Here is a 16025-nt window from a genome sequence, read left to right as displayed (position 1 = left end):
AATCTTCCAAAATGAGTTACCTTGAGCTAGTAACGGCATTTCCATCATCATCTGCTGCAGTTGTCTCTGTTTTAGTGATTTTATCGAAAGTGTTGTCGATTTCAGATTCACCTTCAATTATACTTGGGCCATTCAGTGGTGCTGTAACTTCACTAAAGTAGCGTCTTTTATTCTTGGTGATTGATAGACTAGGTTCTCGTCGTTCTGGTACATCCAATAGTGTATCGAATATCGTAATCTCTTCCAGCTTCATTGTCCCGGATTCTTCCTGGATTTTTATTAAAAAAGATTCCCCTATTTCCTTTCGCACGAACGCGCACTCACAAGAACAATTTTCTATTTTTACACTTCTAGACTATCCTAAAAAGACAGAAATTTGTTTTTCAAATCTTACCGCAGCTGCACTTCATGCGGGTGAAACTGTTTATCAACTTCGCCAACTATATATAGAAATTCACCTCACCATGCTTGATCATTTTGTTGTCATTCTAGCATTGGGTACACGGTAGGAAATTATCACGTTCGTTTCTACGTAGTGAACCTTTAGATTTTTGCAGTTTCCACAGTTGAGTAAAATAGGTGGCATTTCAAATGAAGTGCGATGATTCCATTCATTGGAAGTAGATCGAAAATGTGGAGTTAATCATGGCAATAAAATCAACAAGTAAGATTTTCGAATCACTGGCCAAAGCACAACTAAACACTTTGGAGTTTGAGATCGAAATGTCAGCACGGCTGACAGTTTATTAAATATATATCCGCAAATTTGTGTGCATCTTTCATGTGCTACAAAGGTGTACTAGCATTTCACATACACTTTTATTGAAAGATTTTTTGTTTGGTTTAACTGCGACAGCTAAATAGTGTGTTTTCCTGCGGCCACTCCCAGCTCTTCGAAATACGATACTGGTCTCACAAGCCAGTCTCCGTCGTATGTTCGAGTATTACCGCGGGAGAATCTTTTAGTGTCAATAGGATCTTAGCACCAGCCCCACAATTGTCCTGTATAATAACAGTTGGCCACGAAGTTCGTATCTAATAAACAGAAAATCGAGTTCCAAAACGAAATAGAGCACCAACGCTTTGCTGGCGTGTGTTTGTTGTTCATATGGTTATTGAGATTCAGCTTTCTTGCCACAGATACCGCTACTCATCATTGTGAAGGTGCTTATGTCTTGCGAGGGAAGATTTGAAACTGAACGATCTTCCGCAAACGAGGCATTTATGGGGGCGATCCGAGATGTGTTGCGTCATATGAACCCTTAGCTGCATTTTCAGACAGAAAGCTTTTTTACATATATCACAGCTGTAATTTTTCTCCCCTGTATGATGTAATTTATGATCGCTAAGCTTGAGGGCTTTGGTAAATGTTTCGTCGCATTTGAACGAATGTTTGCTTTCATGTGTCTTCCTGTGCTGATTGAGAACTCCTCTTGTTTTGTACTGCTTGCCACAGATGTCACACTTAAACCGACGCACGTCACTGTGAATGTCCAGATGTTCTACGAGTGCGTAGCGATGCACGAAGCCTTTCCCACAAAAGTCGCATCTGTGCAGGTCTTTTTCACTGGATGTGTGATACTTCTTGTGGTTATTGAGATTACTTGCTAATTTGTACGATTTTCCACAGATGTCACAGTGGAATAATCGTTCGCCACTATGAGTGTACATATGTAGTACGAGTTCATATCGATGCACGAAACCTTTTCCACAATTGGCGCACTTGTGCAGTTCATGCTCATGGGATGTGTGATATTTCCTGTGTTGATTTAAATGATTAGCTGATTTATAATCCTTGCCGCAGATGTCGCATCTGTACTGTCGCTCGTCACTGTGAGTCTGCATATGTTTTAAAAGAGTAGAGGGATAAACAAATCTTTTCCCACAAATGGTGCATTTGTGCAATTCATCATCGCCGCTTGTGTGATACTTCTTGTGTGGATTAAGATTACTTGCTGATTTGTATTCTTTGCCACAGATGTCACATCTGTATCGTCGCTCGTCACTGTGGAGGCGCGTATGTTTCGAAAGGTACGGTTTATTCCTAAACGCTTTCCCACAAATGAGACATTTGTGGGAACGTTCCGAGATGTGTTTCGTCATATGAACCCGCAGTTGCCTTTCAAGGAAGAAAGCTTTCTTGCATATATCGCACCTGTAATGTTTTTCTCCTGTATGATGCGCTTTAGGACTCGCTTTCAATTCAGTTGTGTTGCTAAAACGGTAGAAAAAGATTGAGGATCGTTGGATGATTAAGACTTATCTTCTTTACTAAACGAGTTTCTGGAAGTGTGTTGAATTAGGCAAAACATTGACTTCGAAAACCTTCGAAACTAAGTTACCTTGGACTAGAAGTGGCACTTTTACCATCTACTGCTGCAACCGTCTCCGTTCTACCGGTTTTGTCGTGAGTGCTGTCGATTGCAGGTTCACCTTCCACTGCACATGTCTGTGATAGATCAGACTTTATAACATTCAACAAAGAATCGAGTGTCGAGAACTCTTCCACCTTTATCGCGCCAGATTCTTTCTCCATTTTTGTTGAAACAGATTCTACCATTTCCGTTCGCACAATAGCACACTAACAAAGAATAATCAAAACTCTAGCCAGAAAGCAAGAATTTTATAGACTATCCTAAAAACCAAAAGTTATTTTTCAATTCGTACGCCAGTCTTTTAGTGTATTTCTTCTTCTTCTTGATTCTCGTTTGAGCCGTCTTTTGACAGCTCTGTGTGTAAAGGGCTGGTTGCTGTGACTATATGCCCTGTGTATGGTTTAACGTCCGTATGGACACCGTGTGCTCACCAATAACGTGTTTATTTTGTATCTATGTAATGTGCATGTGCGTTACCCCTGGTTTACAGCGGGCATCGCCTGCCAGTAACTGTAACGATCTAAGACAAGACGTGACAGCTGGTCACCGTTACATTCAACCAATTTGAATTGGCTGCTGATTGGCTGAATCCGATAACGCAATCGTCACGTAGAAAATACAACGAGGTTACTTTTCACTGTAAAGTAGTGATGTTGGAGAGTCATAATTTAGCTATTATGATTGTTCATAAATAATGATGCAAAAGTATGCAAGGTACATGATATTACCGAGTAATGTATTTCACTATTATAACTGTTCGCATCACCGGGCATCAACCGTAGACGGTAAAATTGGCGAGTACCGTTTCGCACGAAACGAAAACAAAACAACGCAAATGAAAAATATGCCAACACGCTCATCTGTCATGGATAGATCGACAGCGGAAACTGACTAGCAGGAGAAGAGGAAAAAGAAAAACATAAACAAAGTTTCGCTATATCAAGCTAACGTGATTTAATCAACTGTTTAATTATAAACTTTCGGGATTATAATAAGTGTTAGGAGTGAGGAGGTGAAAATCTTGGTGAACCTAGTTGGTCTCGACACCTGTAAGCAAAAAATTAAAATAAAGCTAGTAGTGGAAATATATCATTTATACAAATAAAAACTTACCAGTTTCGTAGCACACTTTAACCGAAGAACCGGATCGGACCGTAGTGAAAAATAGAATAAATATCCTTTGATTGAGGACCTGTAAGTAAAAAATTAAAGAAAATTTATATAGTGATGAAATGCTAGAAAATAACATGAAAATACTTACCTAGGTTGAAACACTGCGATTGACCATCCAGAGTAGTACCGTAACGTCACGTAGACTGGTACGGTGATTGATTGTGAGTATCTGTAGAGAGAAGAAAGTAACAAGTAAAATTATTAATAAATGCATTAAATGATAGGAAAAATAAGCGGGAAAGGAGTATACCGTAGAAAGAGTTCAGGAAGGAAGTATCGTAAGGAAGGAGGAGACTATTTGAGTAAGTAATGATCATGTAAATCGTAAACAAAATTGTAATTCAAATGCATATTCTAGTTTTTGAGCCACTCCAAAAGTGCAGCTTTGAAAAATTTAGTCATCCGAACATTCTCAAAAATCAAATAACGAGATTTCGGAGGCCTCAACCACGATGAGTAGCAAATCCCTGGACTTGACTGCTACCCCCTGCGAACAATGTGGACAAATTTCGACGGAGAATGAGGCTATGATTGCCTGTGATAACTGCGACCGCTGGTATCACACGCGCTGCGTGGGTGTAAATACGGTGCCGAAAAAGGACAAGAAGTGGTTCTGTCCGGATGCGTCGTGCCAAGCAGTTTGTCAGGAAAAGCTGAAGAAGACCCGTGAGAAAAAAAATGCCACTCCCATTCCTCCAACCGTCGCCGAGAAGCTGAAAGCTATGGAAGCGGAAAGGAAACGTAAGGAGGAGGAAATGGAAGCCGAATGGTTGATCAAGCAGAAGGAGTTGGAAATCAACAACGCACTGAAGGAGAAGCAAATGCACCTAGAGCGAATGTTACGCGAAAAGCAGCTGGAAGCCGCCAGGGACTTGCGCGAAGTGGAAATGGAGGAAAAACGTACGCTATTCGAAGCGGAATTGCGGGAAAAACGAATGCACTTCGAGCAAATGAAGGCGATGGAAGACGAGCATCGCGAGAAAATCTCCGAGCTGGAAAGGCGTATGGAGAAGATAGAAGTACAGGAAAAGTCGAAGATTAAAAATCAGAAACCCAGAGGCCAAGACGACCAAGCAACTACCTCGAAGCAATCTCCGGAGGGAATAAAGCCTGGCAAGCCTACGAAGGAAAATCTCGATCGCCTCGAGAATATCAACAGTGGTGTCGAGAGTGATGAAGACGATTACAGCTCCGATGATTCCGATGACGACGACGAGGAAAAAACCGTCGACTTGGAAGGCGATAGGAAAAGCCAGATCAGCTCTCAAAACGGGCAGGGGCACCAGCGTGCCGGGCCGAGTAAAGCCCAGTTGAGCGCCAGGAACGGGCTCACTAGAAAACTTCCCACCTTTACCGGAAAACCGGAAGAGTGGCCTTTGTTTTTCGGGGCCTACCAAGCGTCAAACGAAGCTTGTGGCTATTCGGATGTAGAGAACTTGGTGAGACTCCAGGAAAGCTTAAAGGGTGCTGCACTCGAGTCGGTTCGTGGACAACTACTGCTCCCTAAATCGGTTCCAAGGGTAATCGCGAAGCTGCGACAGCTTTATGGCCGCCCTGAGCAACTGCTTCAAAACCATCTCGAGAAGGTTCGTAAGTTGGATTCGCCGAAAACCGACCGGTTGGCCAGTTTTATCCCCTTCGGAAATGCAGTAGAGCAGCTCTGCGAGCATTTGGAGGCTGCTGAGCTCACACTGCACCTTGTGAATCCAATCCTGATTCAGGATTTGGTCAATAAGCTCCCGGACGGAGAAAAGCGACAGTGGTTGCACTACAAACGGAAGAAGAAGGAGGTGACGCTGCGAACGTTCACGGATTTCATCTCCAAGATTGTGTCCGATGCATGCGAGGTGAACGTCAACTACGATTACAAGCCGGACACCAAAGCTGCAGTTGGTACGAGTGCAAGATCCAAGCCGAAGGAGAAAGCTGCTCTATACAGCCACAGCGAGGCGAACGAGTCCCACGGGCGGAACGATCGGAAGAGGCAGAAGCCGTGTAAAGCGTGCAAACGAGACGACCATCGGCTAAGGTTCTGCCAGGACTTTAAAAATATGCCCTTTGCGGATCGAATGAAGATCGTGAGCAAATGGAAACTGTGCAAGGTCTGTTTGAATGAACACAGTGGGCAATGTCGTTTCAAGATTCGGTGCGACGTCGATGATTGCGGAGACCCGCACAATCCACTGATTCATCCGGCCACAACGGCAGTTGCCATGCACGCACACATCAAACCCAGCGGTACCATGATGTTCCGAATGATCCCAGTTATGATTCACTGCGGAGAAAGATCACTGGCTGTGCTTGCGTTCCTAGACGAATGAGCTTCCATCACGTTGATAGAGACTGAGTTGGCTGATCGTTTGGGGCTAGGCGGAGTGAAGGAAAAGCTAGTGCTTAACTGGACGGCGGACGTTTATCGTGTAGAAAAGAACTCCAGGCGTATGAACCTGTGGACTTCTGCTGCTGATGAGGAGAATGCGGAGAAGACTTTGCTGCAGTCAGTGTATACGGTCGACAAGCTGAGACTACCACACCAGACACTCAAGGCTGACGAACTAGTGGCGCAGTATGACCATATGCGGGGATTGCCGATCAGTTCATATGAAGGTCGACCAGGAATTCTGATAGGGCTCAGCAACATTCACGCCTTCGCTCCTCTGGAAGCGAAGATTGGCACTACGAGTGAGCCGATCGCAGTACGGTGCCAACTCGGCTGGACAGTGTACGGGCCACGAAGAGTATCGCCTGAGTCGCAGGGCAGCTATCTGGGATACCACCAGCAGGTCTCTAACGAAGATCTTCACGATCTACTCAAATCCCATTATGCACTTGATTAGTCCGTAGTACGGGTGCACCGAGAATCAGCTGAAGACAAAAGGGCTCGGTCTATATTGGAGCAAACCACGAAGCGCGTAGGGAACCGTTTCGAGACGGGACTCCTTTGGGCCAAGGATGACGTCAGCTTCCCGGACAGCTACCCTATGGCACTGAAGCGGCTAATGCAGTTGGAGAAAAAGCTGGAAAGATCACCAGAGTTATATCGAAACGTTCGGAACCAGATCGACGAGTATCAAGCTAAAAAATACGCCCATGAAGCCACCAAAGAAGAACTGCGCTCTGCAGATCCCGAGAGGACATGGTATCTCCCGCTAAATGTAGTCCTGAATCCGAAGAAACCGGGAAAAATCCGACTCATCTGGGACGCGGCCGCGACGGTCCAAGGAATTTCCCTTAACTCAATGCTGTTGAAAGGGCCGGACCTACTAGTGCCGCTTATGTCAGTGCTTCTCATCTTCCGGGAGCGGCGGATCGCTTTCGGAGGAGACATCCGTGAGATGTACCATCAAATGGAGATAATCGCGAAAGATAAGTCAGCTCAACGATTCCTGTTTCGAAACAACAGAGCAGAAGAACCGAAAGTGTACGTGATGGACGTCGCTACGTTTGGTTCAACGTGCTCGCCTGCGTCAGCACAGTACGTCAAGAATCGGAATGCAGAGGAACATGCCGGGCGGTTTCCGGAAGCAGCAGCGGCCATCATTAAGCGGCATTATGTCGATGACTACTTCGACAGCGTCGACACGGTTGAGGAAGCGGTAGAACGAGCGAAACAGGTGAGGATCATCCATAAGCAAGCCGGGTTTGACATTCGGAATTGGGTGTCAAATTCACCTGAGGTCCTGACTGCGTTAGGAGACGCTAAAGCTGGGGGATCAGTCGTTTTCAACCAGGATAAGCAGGAGCACAACGAACGGGTACTCGGGATAAGCTGGGAGCAAGAAGCGGATGCGTTTGCCTTCTCCGTAACCTCCCGACCGGAGATGCAAGCTTATTTTAGCGGTGAAAAGCGGCCTACGAAGCGAATCGTTCTCAGCTGCGTTATGGGCTTCTTCGACCCTTTGGGGCTACTGTCTCCATTTACAATCCATGGGAAGATGCTCGTCCAACATCTCTGGCGAAGCGGTTGCGAATGGGACCAAGAAATTGACGATTGTGGCTGGAACCTTTGGCAGCAGTGGATTGGATTGCTTCCGGAAGTCGAAGCATTACGAATTCCAAGATGTTATCTGGGTGATGCTGAATCTTCGTCGGTGGAGTCCCTCGAGCTACACACTTTTTCGGAAGCGAGCGAACATGCTTATGGTTGCGTGGCATATCTACGGTCGGTCGTCGATGGAGAAGTGAACGCCGCTTAAGCGTCAGTCGATTCCCAGGTTGGAACTGATGGCTGCCGGCCTCGGAGCACGAATGAGCCAAACTTTCCTGGAAACCACTACGCTGGATATCGATCGCACCATACTGTGGACCGACTCCCGAACTGTACTGTCGTGGCTTCAGTCAGATCAGTTCAAATACAAACAGTTCGTCGCCTTCAAAGTGGGGGAGATACTGGAAGTAACCAACATGAGGGACTGGCGATGGGTACCAACTAAACAGAACATCGCGGATGTGCTCACGAAATGGGGCCGTGGACCTCCGTTGCAAAACGATTCGGATTGGGTGAATGGTCCGAAGATGCTGTTTCTACCGCCCAACCAGTGGCCCATTATCGATCAACTCGAGGAAACTACCGAAGAGGCAAGAGGTTTAGTGACGTTCCATGAAGTGGTCAACGTGAGTGCTGTTTCTCGATGGACGAAACTGGTGCGGGTAACCGCTACCGTGGCCCGGTTCGTCGCCAACTGTCGCCGGAAAAAGGCCGGTAAGCCAACATTGACTTCGCAGGCTACGGCTCATCATCTACGATTAATAAAAGCACGGTTTTCCACGATTCAGCAACCTCTTCAACAAGAAGAGCTTCGACTAGCAGAGATAATCCTTTGGAAGCAGTCGCAATTCGCCAGTTTTCCGGCTGAGATGGATATACTTACAGCAAATCTCGAGCTAGAAGCGGGTGAGCCACCGAAGAAAATCGAGAAATCCAGCATTCTGTACAGACGTTCTCCAATCCTGGACACTGAAGGGGTGTTGCGAGTACGAGGAAGGATAGAGTCCAATGAAGCGATCCCGTTCGACAAGAAATTCCCTATCATCCTATCGGGGAAACAAGAGATAACGCAGAAGCTAATTCTACATTACCACGAAAAATACGGTCATGCTTACAGGGAGACCGTGTTCAATGAGCTCCGTCAGAAATTCTGGATCCAGAACGCACGTACAGCGATTCGACGAGCGACCGAGGCATGTGTGTGGTGCAAGGTGAATCGATGTGTTCCGGCTGCTCCCTTGATGGCACCGTTACCCGTTCAACGCACCACTTCTCATCTTCGACCATTTAGTGCAGTAGGTGTCGATTATTTAGGACCAGTAGAGGTAGCCATAGGTCGGCGGATAGAGAAGAGATGGGTAGCGGTTTTTACGTGCATGGCTGTGAGGGCTGTGCATTTGGACGTAGTGTACCGTTTGAGCTCGCAGTCCTGCCTGATGGCTATCAGACGTTTCTCGAGCAAGCGAGGCACTCCCGAACACATATTCTCCGACAACGCTACGTGTTTCCATGGAGCGAACACCGTGATGACCAAGGAGATCGAGAAGATCCACAAAGAGTGTGCGGAAAGGGTCACTTCGTCCATCACAGCCTGGCATTTCAACCCTCCCGGTACACCACACATGGGCGGTGTCTGGGAGAGGATGGTACGGTCCGTCAAAGAAGCTTTGAGGGTCCTGGATGACGGGCGGAGGTTGACTGATGAGATTCTCATCACGGCCTTGGCAGAAGCTGAGGATTTAATCAATACCCGACCACTCACTTATATTCCACAGGAGTCCGCCGATGAAGAAGCTCTATCACCAAACCATTTCATCCGTGGAACAGTGACCAAAGAAGGCGCAGTTTTGGACAACCCGGATCAATATTATGAAGCTTTGCGCAACATGTATTACCGATCGCGGGGCCTGGCCAGAAAATTTTGGGACCGGTGGTCGCAGGAGTACTTGCCGACTCTTAATCATCGCCCGAAATGGTTCGAGGACACGAAGCCACTGGAAGTCGGAGATCTAGTCTTCCTGGTGGAAGGCAAGAACCGGAAGTATTGGAGACGAGGACGCGTACAGGCAGTCGTAAAGGGAGCCGATGGAAGAATACGACAAGCGGAAGTAAGAACAGCGGATGGTAAAGTGTATCGACGAGGCGTGGCTACTCTGGCGGTGATGGAGATACAGGATGGTAAATCCGGAAGTACAGAAAGCTCTACCGGATGTTACGGGCAGGGGAATGTTCGCATCACCGGGCATCAACTGTAGACGGTAAAATTGGCGAGTACCGTTTCGCACGAAACGAAAACAAAACAACGCAAATGAAAAATATGCCAACACGCTCATCTGTCATGGATAGATCGACAGCGGAAACTGACTAGCAGGAGAGGAGGAAAAAGAAAAACAAACAAAGTTTCGCTATATCAAGCTAACGTGATTTAATCAACTGTTTAATTATAAACTTTCGGGATTATAATAAGTGTTAGGAGTAAGGAGGTGAAAATCTTGGTGAACCTAGTTGGTCTCGACACCTGTAAGCAAAAAATTAAAATAAAGCTAGTAGTGGAAATATATCATTTATACAAATAAAAACTTACCAGTTTCGTAGCACACTTTAACCGAAGAACCGGATCGGACCGTAGTGAAAAATAGAATAAATATCCTTTGATTGAGGACCTGTAAGTAAAAAATTAAAGAAAATTTATATAGTGATGAAATGCTAGAAAATAACATGAAAATACTTACCTAGGTTGAAACACTGCGATTGACCATCCAGAGTAGTACCGTAACGTCACGTAGACTGGTACGGTGATTGATTGTGAGTATCTGTAGAGAGAAGAAAGTAACAAGTAAAATTATTAATAAATGCATTAAATGATAGGAAAAATAAGCGGGAAAGGAGTATACCGTAGAAAGAGTTCAGGAAGGAAGTATCGTAAGGAAGGAGAAGACTATTTGAGTAAGTAATGATCATGTAAATCGTAAACAAAATTGTAATTCAAATGCATATTCTAGTTTTTGAGCCACTCCAAAAGTGCAGCTTTGAAAAATTTAGTCATCCGAACAATAACTTTAAAAATGCATTGATTAATCGTTTTTTACTATTTCGGTTAAAGTCTAAGAAACTTAGAAAGAAAAAATTTGGGTACCAAGAAACTTAGGAAGAAAAAATTTGATAGTAGAAGTATGCTTTATTGAACATAAAATAATAAATAAGAATTGAGTATTATTCGCCTGTATATTGCAATTTTAATTTGTTTTATTTTCATTGACCTGCAGAAGTTGTTAAAAATAATCATTCTGGCATCAGCGGTATGGAACGTTCAAAAAAATTTCGACGGGGATGACGGCCGTTACGAAAAGAAAAATAAAAAGCCAGCTGTCGCGTCTTGTCTTAGGAACCATTCAAATATTACATAACGCGGAATTTGGCAATTTTCAATACCCACCCACCCCCATGTAACGCAATTTTACATGTTTGCCACATGCAATATAACGCTCCGCTGAATACCCCCCCACCCCCTAGAGCGTTATGTATTATTTGAATGATCCCTTAGGTAACGATCACAGTGAGATTTTCGCCTTCTTTACAAAATCAGTTACTTCGCGAAGCAAATCCGTGTTTTTGGTGTTTTCTGTAGCCGTTTTCAGCAAATTTGTTAGTGTGTTATATTTCTGATTGTAACTGTATTTTCTCCGTAGGGATGCGTATCGCGGACAATGCATTATTAAATGCTCGGCAGTTTCTTGGATGCCGCATAATTCACAATTGGGATCTGTTAATATTCTCATACGCGCTAGCCAGGGCTTGGAAAAATCATGCCCGGACATTAAACGGTTAATTAATTTTACCTCTTTTCCTTTCAGATCCACTTTAGTATACCACAGTTTGTTGTTGAACGATGGTTGTAGAGCAAAGAACTGTCTTCCCTTTTCTGAGGAGTAAATCATGTACCAGTCATTGGTCTTTTCGCTAAGAGATTGCTTCAGGAGAAACATAGCATCTTGCAGCAGAATATTATTTTCCATTTCGTTTTCCGAGTTAATACCGAGCTTTGCCAGCTGATCTGCGATGTCGTTACCAAGAATTCCAATGTGACTTGGAATCCACTGTATCGACATGTTCCACCGTCTACAGGATTGTAAGTTGTCACTCAGAATGCTCTCATCTTTCCCGGACTATTGAGCGTTTTCTAGCATCACGCAAGCTGATTTAGAATCTGTGTAAATCACCTGGTTGTGCAGCTCATGTTCTTCAATCTGTCCAACTGCCAGCCGGATGGCAAGCAATTCCGCCGACGTAATACTGACTTCGTGCTTCGAACGAGTGCTGTATCGTTGATTGATGCCATCGATACAGACTCCTATGCCGCATTTTTTTCCCTCCTTAGAAGCATCTGTGAAGGTTCTTCTCCGTCCCTTGTTTCTTCCGTTCATGACGAAGAGCGCATTCATTTTTAGTTCGATTGGATTGCAGTTATGTTTCGACTTGTGAACCATATCCAGATATGCGTGTATATCAACCGGTTCAGTTTGATCAATAGTAGTTAGGGGACTAATTTGTTCGAAAATTTCATGGTATTCGGCATATATCCTTTCCATATGGGTATAGCTCTCCGGGTCGGTAATGGGTAATTCTATACTCTTCAGTTGTCGGGCAACCACTGTGTCTCTTGAAATGTTTCGGGCGATTTCCTTGGCAGTTACAAATTCGTGTCGCAGTTCCAAAGGTTCCTGTCCACTAATAGCTGATAATACATTAAGTGGAGTTGAACGAGTTGCACCCGTGACTTTTCTCAAACACTGATTGTTGGCTACAGCTAGTATACTTTTATTGGTTTTTCTGGCGTTGTTGTACAACGAGCAGCCATATTCCATGACACTCCCGCATAGAGCTTTGTATATTCGCATCATTGTTTCTGGATGTGCTCCACTTTTAACTCCGCTCAAAACTTTCAACATATTCAATCGTTCATGTATCTTCGTGGGTACATTCCTAATATGCACACCGAAGCTCATGTATCTGTCTAGCGTGATGCCCAAGTATTTATGATTTCGCACGGTTTCAATCGGTTCTCCGGCTATAGATATATCTAGGATTTTATCATTATTTTGGAATAGTAATGCTTTCGTTTTATTCGGGTTCACTTCTAAGTGTAGTTCTTTTGTCTCTTCCAAAAATCGATCCAAATATGATTGGGCATTTTCGTTGACTTCTTCAAGGTTTCTCCCTTTTACGAGTATTCCAAAGTCATCGGCTAATTGCGCTAGAACAACATTTTCGGTATTTATGTCATGGAGGCCCATTGTATAAACGTTAAACAACGTTGGTGATAGCACGTCGCCTTGTGGGAGACCATTGCTGATGGTTCTGCTTAGCACTTTATCTCTCATTTGCAAACATATTGTCCTGTTTTGCAAGAATGAAACAATCCACATAACAATTTCTGGTTCGATAGCAGCCGCTGTTAGGATTTCTTTCAGCTTACTCGTTTTTACAGCGTTGAAAGCGTTCGTTAAGTCGACGCATATTAGTGCTGTGACCTGGCGGTTACGTTTTTGTTCCTTGACCCAGTTAACCACAAAGGATAAACATGTTTGCGAAGATAAACCTTTGCGAAAATCGAAGGACATGTTTGGTAATATTTTGCGTTTGTCCAGCGACTCTTGAAGTCGCTCTAGGATTGCAGAGTTTGCTATTTTGGTGATGGTAGGTACTAATGAGATAGGTCGATGGTTTGTTGGTTGGCTGTGGTCTCTGCCGGGCTTTGGAATAGGTACTATTTTGATGATTTTAAGGGAATCATCTAGACAATGCTTAATCCACATGCTGTTGATATCCTCAACAATGTTGTCGATCACTGAGGGTTGTAGATGTCTAAGTAGCGCGTAGGAGATTCGATCTTCTCCTGGTGCTGATGTTCCTTTCTTGTTGTGTAGGATGCGCAGCCATTTGTCTCTGCTTAACAGCTTATTTTCAGTATTCTCGACTACATCATTCTGTCTGTATGTGTAGTTTGGTTGTGCATCGTTTTTACCGAAATGCGTGTCTAGGAATGTTTCAGCTAAGTTTTCGTCATCTATTATTGTGTTATTTTGTTTTCGAATCGTACGTTTCCCTGTGAGGCGTCCAATTTTTAGCCAAAGTTCTTTTGAGCTCGTAAATGGACCTATTTCGTCGGGGAATTCCTCGAAGTTTTTCCTAATTTCTTCTCGTTTTTTTCGTTGAAAAATAGCGGATTTCCGTTTAAAGTTGATTAAATTTTCTATACTGGAGTTCTTGTTGAAGATTTTTCTTGCATTGATTTTGTCCTGCCATGCTTCGTCAACTGCTTTTGACCACCAGAACTTGGATTCCCGAGTGTCTTTCTTTTTGTGCTTCTTGTGCAGGATTCGCACTTGTGTTGCCAAATCTTTTGCGTTTTTGACGAGAGATTCGTCTATGTTGCCAACTCCTTCACATATCCGTTTTTTGTCGTAGAAGAACTTCGGACTAAGCGCCTTGTCTGATTTCCATTCGACTTTGATCCCCATGTGGTGGCTTCCAACTCCAAAGTCTTGCACGAGCACGAGACGAGCATAACGTTATGTCTATTGCTGTGGATCTTACGTTTAGTTGTGGCGGCACATAAGTTTTCGTTCCATCGTTTATAATCAACAGGTTGGTATTACTCACGCCTTCCATGACTAATTCTCCTTTTTGTCGCAGATGTCATCTCCCCATACGTAGTGATGCGAGTTGAAGTCTCCTCCAACGATCACTTTGCTATATATTTTCAGATTATCGAATATTTTAGCAATGTCATTCTCGAACTCCTGCATCGGTATCGAAGGACTTATATACACTGAGGAAAGTACTATATCTGGCTTGTTTACTCGGATGATTACAATCTGTGTAAATTTGGATACGGGTGGTGATGGCAGTTTCAAAAAGCTCATATTGCTGGATAATGCTATAGCCGCTCCGCCATAGCAGTCATCCCTGGAATGTGGAATAAGGTGGTAATTTCCTATATTATATTTTGTAGTATTCTCAAATTGCATGTCAGTCCATGTTTCTGAGAGAAATGCTGCTGAGTAGTTTTGGCTACTTAATACTCGATGGAGTTCAGCTTTGTTCTTGTACAGGCTTTGAATGTTTGCTTGAAATATTTTAAAATTCGCGAAAGCTGCTGTTTATTTTTGATTTGAGGAACTTGGTAGAACAACCGAGTTAGCTAAATTGAAGTATTTGTTGGTACAGTACATAAATTTTTCTTTCAATCTTTCGTTAGAATCAAACATTCCCATGAATTCAGTATAGAAAGACATCAACATTTCGTGTGTTGCCCGTTTAGTGGTCTCTTGTGCTTCTCTCATGATAGATTCCCATCGTTCTTTGTCCGAAACGGCGAGTGAGTTGTTTAAGGCAACTCCGTTGGTGGTATTTGTCGTGTTTCCAATGATGTTGTTTCTCTGCTCTGTTATGGTGGCTGCTTGATAGGTCGGCTGGTTTTCGCGTTGTCGCTTCCGTGTTTGCGCTTTGTTCGCGTCGTTCTGCTCTTTGTGTAGTCTCACCGCTGCATCGATCGTTTTCCGTTCTTGATTTGTGCGAATCCATTGTTCTCTTAACGGGTCCTTCCATTTGTATTTGTCTCTAGTCATATTTGCGAATGTTTCATCTAGCGTTGGGAACTCGTCCACTCTGCTCAACGGTTCGTATATGTTTTGACTCAAAACTGGAAATTGCAAACGTGCCTCTGCGAATGTCAGATTTTTACGTGCCATTAGAGATTTAATATTGTGTTGCCTCTTTCTTTCAGGACAATGTTGGTCGGTTGACTTGTGACTATCACTTTTGCAATGTATGCACAATTGTGCATTTTTGCAGCTTTTGTACTCTGCTTCATTTTCGTGTCGTTCAGTGCACTGTTCGCATCGCTTAAATCCTCTGCAGTTATCTGCCCGGTGTCCAAGCCTCAAACATTTGAGACAAACCACAATTTTAGGAGTGAATGCAGCGACTTTACTGTAACAGCAGAACAGTTTTACGTTGTTTGGAAGTTCGTGTGCTCTAAAAGTCACTATTAATCGGTTAATCGGAATTCGTTCGTTGTTCTCTGGCTTTGTCATTCGCACCACGTCAATAATAGGAACGTCGCACTGAATATCGCCCTTAATGCCTTCTACGTCGATGTCGGTGGGTATACCTGCGATCATACCAGAAATGTAGACCAAGTGTCTCGGGATATATGCTTTGTAGACTTCACTCTTTATGTTGATCACTTCGACGAGCTGGTTAGCCTTCGTGAACTACTGACGAATACCATCACCTTATGCTGTCCCAAATATTTCATATCCGTGATGAATAGCTTGAATTCGTTCATTCCGCGCAAATACGCTCCCAAAGAGAACTTGTTGATTTTCTGTTTTCCGTCTTCTTTGTTCTTAAGTTCTACGTAAATGCGGTAGGGTGCCGCATCCATTGCGTTGTAGGTAATGTCCGAATATTGCCTCGTGTTT

The 16025-nt window shown here is 43.9% G+C and overlaps 3 protein-coding genes across 4 annotated transcripts; 2 read left to right on the top strand and 1 right to left on the bottom strand.

Moving 5' to 3' along the window:
• Positions 1 to 1132: 1132 nt before the first annotated feature.
• On the bottom strand, positions 1133 to 2815 carry LOC129716588 (zinc finger protein 728-like). 2 transcript variants are annotated; one of them, XM_055666433.1, is made up of 3 exons: positions 2510 to 2815; positions 2343 to 2449; positions 1133 to 2215 (listed from the first exon to the last, which is right to left on the bottom strand). In XM_055666433.1, the coding sequence occupies exons 1-3, from the start codon at positions 2558 to 2560 to the stop codon at positions 1147 to 1149; spliced, it is 1227 nt and encodes a 408-aa protein (XP_055522408.1). In that variant the 5' UTR covers positions 2561 to 2815; the 3' UTR covers positions 1133 to 1146. The 2 variants fall into 2 exon arrangements, with proteins under 2 accessions (XP_055522408.1, XP_055522401.1); XM_055666426.1 differs by having other exon boundaries at positions 2343 to 2813.
• On the top strand, positions 1986 to 5869 carry LOC129716664 (uncharacterized). Its single transcript, XM_055666499.1, has 2 exons — positions 1986 to 3569; positions 3641 to 5869. The coding sequence occupies exon 2, from the start codon at positions 4001 to 4003 to the stop codon at positions 5867 to 5869; it is 1869 nt and encodes a 622-aa protein (XP_055522474.1). The 5' UTR covers positions 1986 to 3569; positions 3641 to 4000.
• A 1903-nt stretch (positions 5870 to 7772) lies between these two features.
• LOC129716663 (uncharacterized) lies at positions 7773 to 9791 on the top strand. The gene has a single exon (XM_055666498.1). It carries the CDS (start codon positions 7773 to 7775, stop codon positions 9789 to 9791), a length of 2019 nt encoding a protein of 672 aa, XP_055522473.1.
• The last annotated feature ends 6234 nt before the right edge of the window (positions 9792 to 16025 follow it).

This window comes from Wyeomyia smithii, chromosome 1, assembly GCF_029784165.1.
Source record: "Wyeomyia smithii strain HCP4-BCI-WySm-NY-G18 chromosome 1, ASM2978416v1, whole genome shotgun sequence".
NCBI classification, from domain to species: Eukaryota; Metazoa; Arthropoda; class Insecta; order Diptera; family Culicidae; genus Wyeomyia; species Wyeomyia smithii.
This window is presented reverse-complemented; position numbering and strand designations above follow the sequence as displayed.

Coding starts and splice junctions, on each gene's coding strand:
- LOC129716664 (XM_055666499.1), top strand. CDS start 4,001: ATGAGTAGCAAATCCCTGGACTTGACTGCTACCCCCTGCGAACAATGT.
- LOC129716663 (XM_055666498.1), top strand. CDS start 7,773: ATGGCTGCCGGCCTCGGAGCACGAATGAGCCAAACTTTCCTGGAAACC.
- LOC129716588 (XM_055666426.1), bottom strand. CDS start 2,560: ATGGTAGAATCTGTTTCAACAAAAATGGAGAAAGAATCTGGCGCGATA. Junction 2,216..2,342: donor AGTGCCACTTCTAGTCCAAG/GTAACTTAGTTT, acceptor CTACCGTTTTAG/CAACACAACTGAATTGAAAG.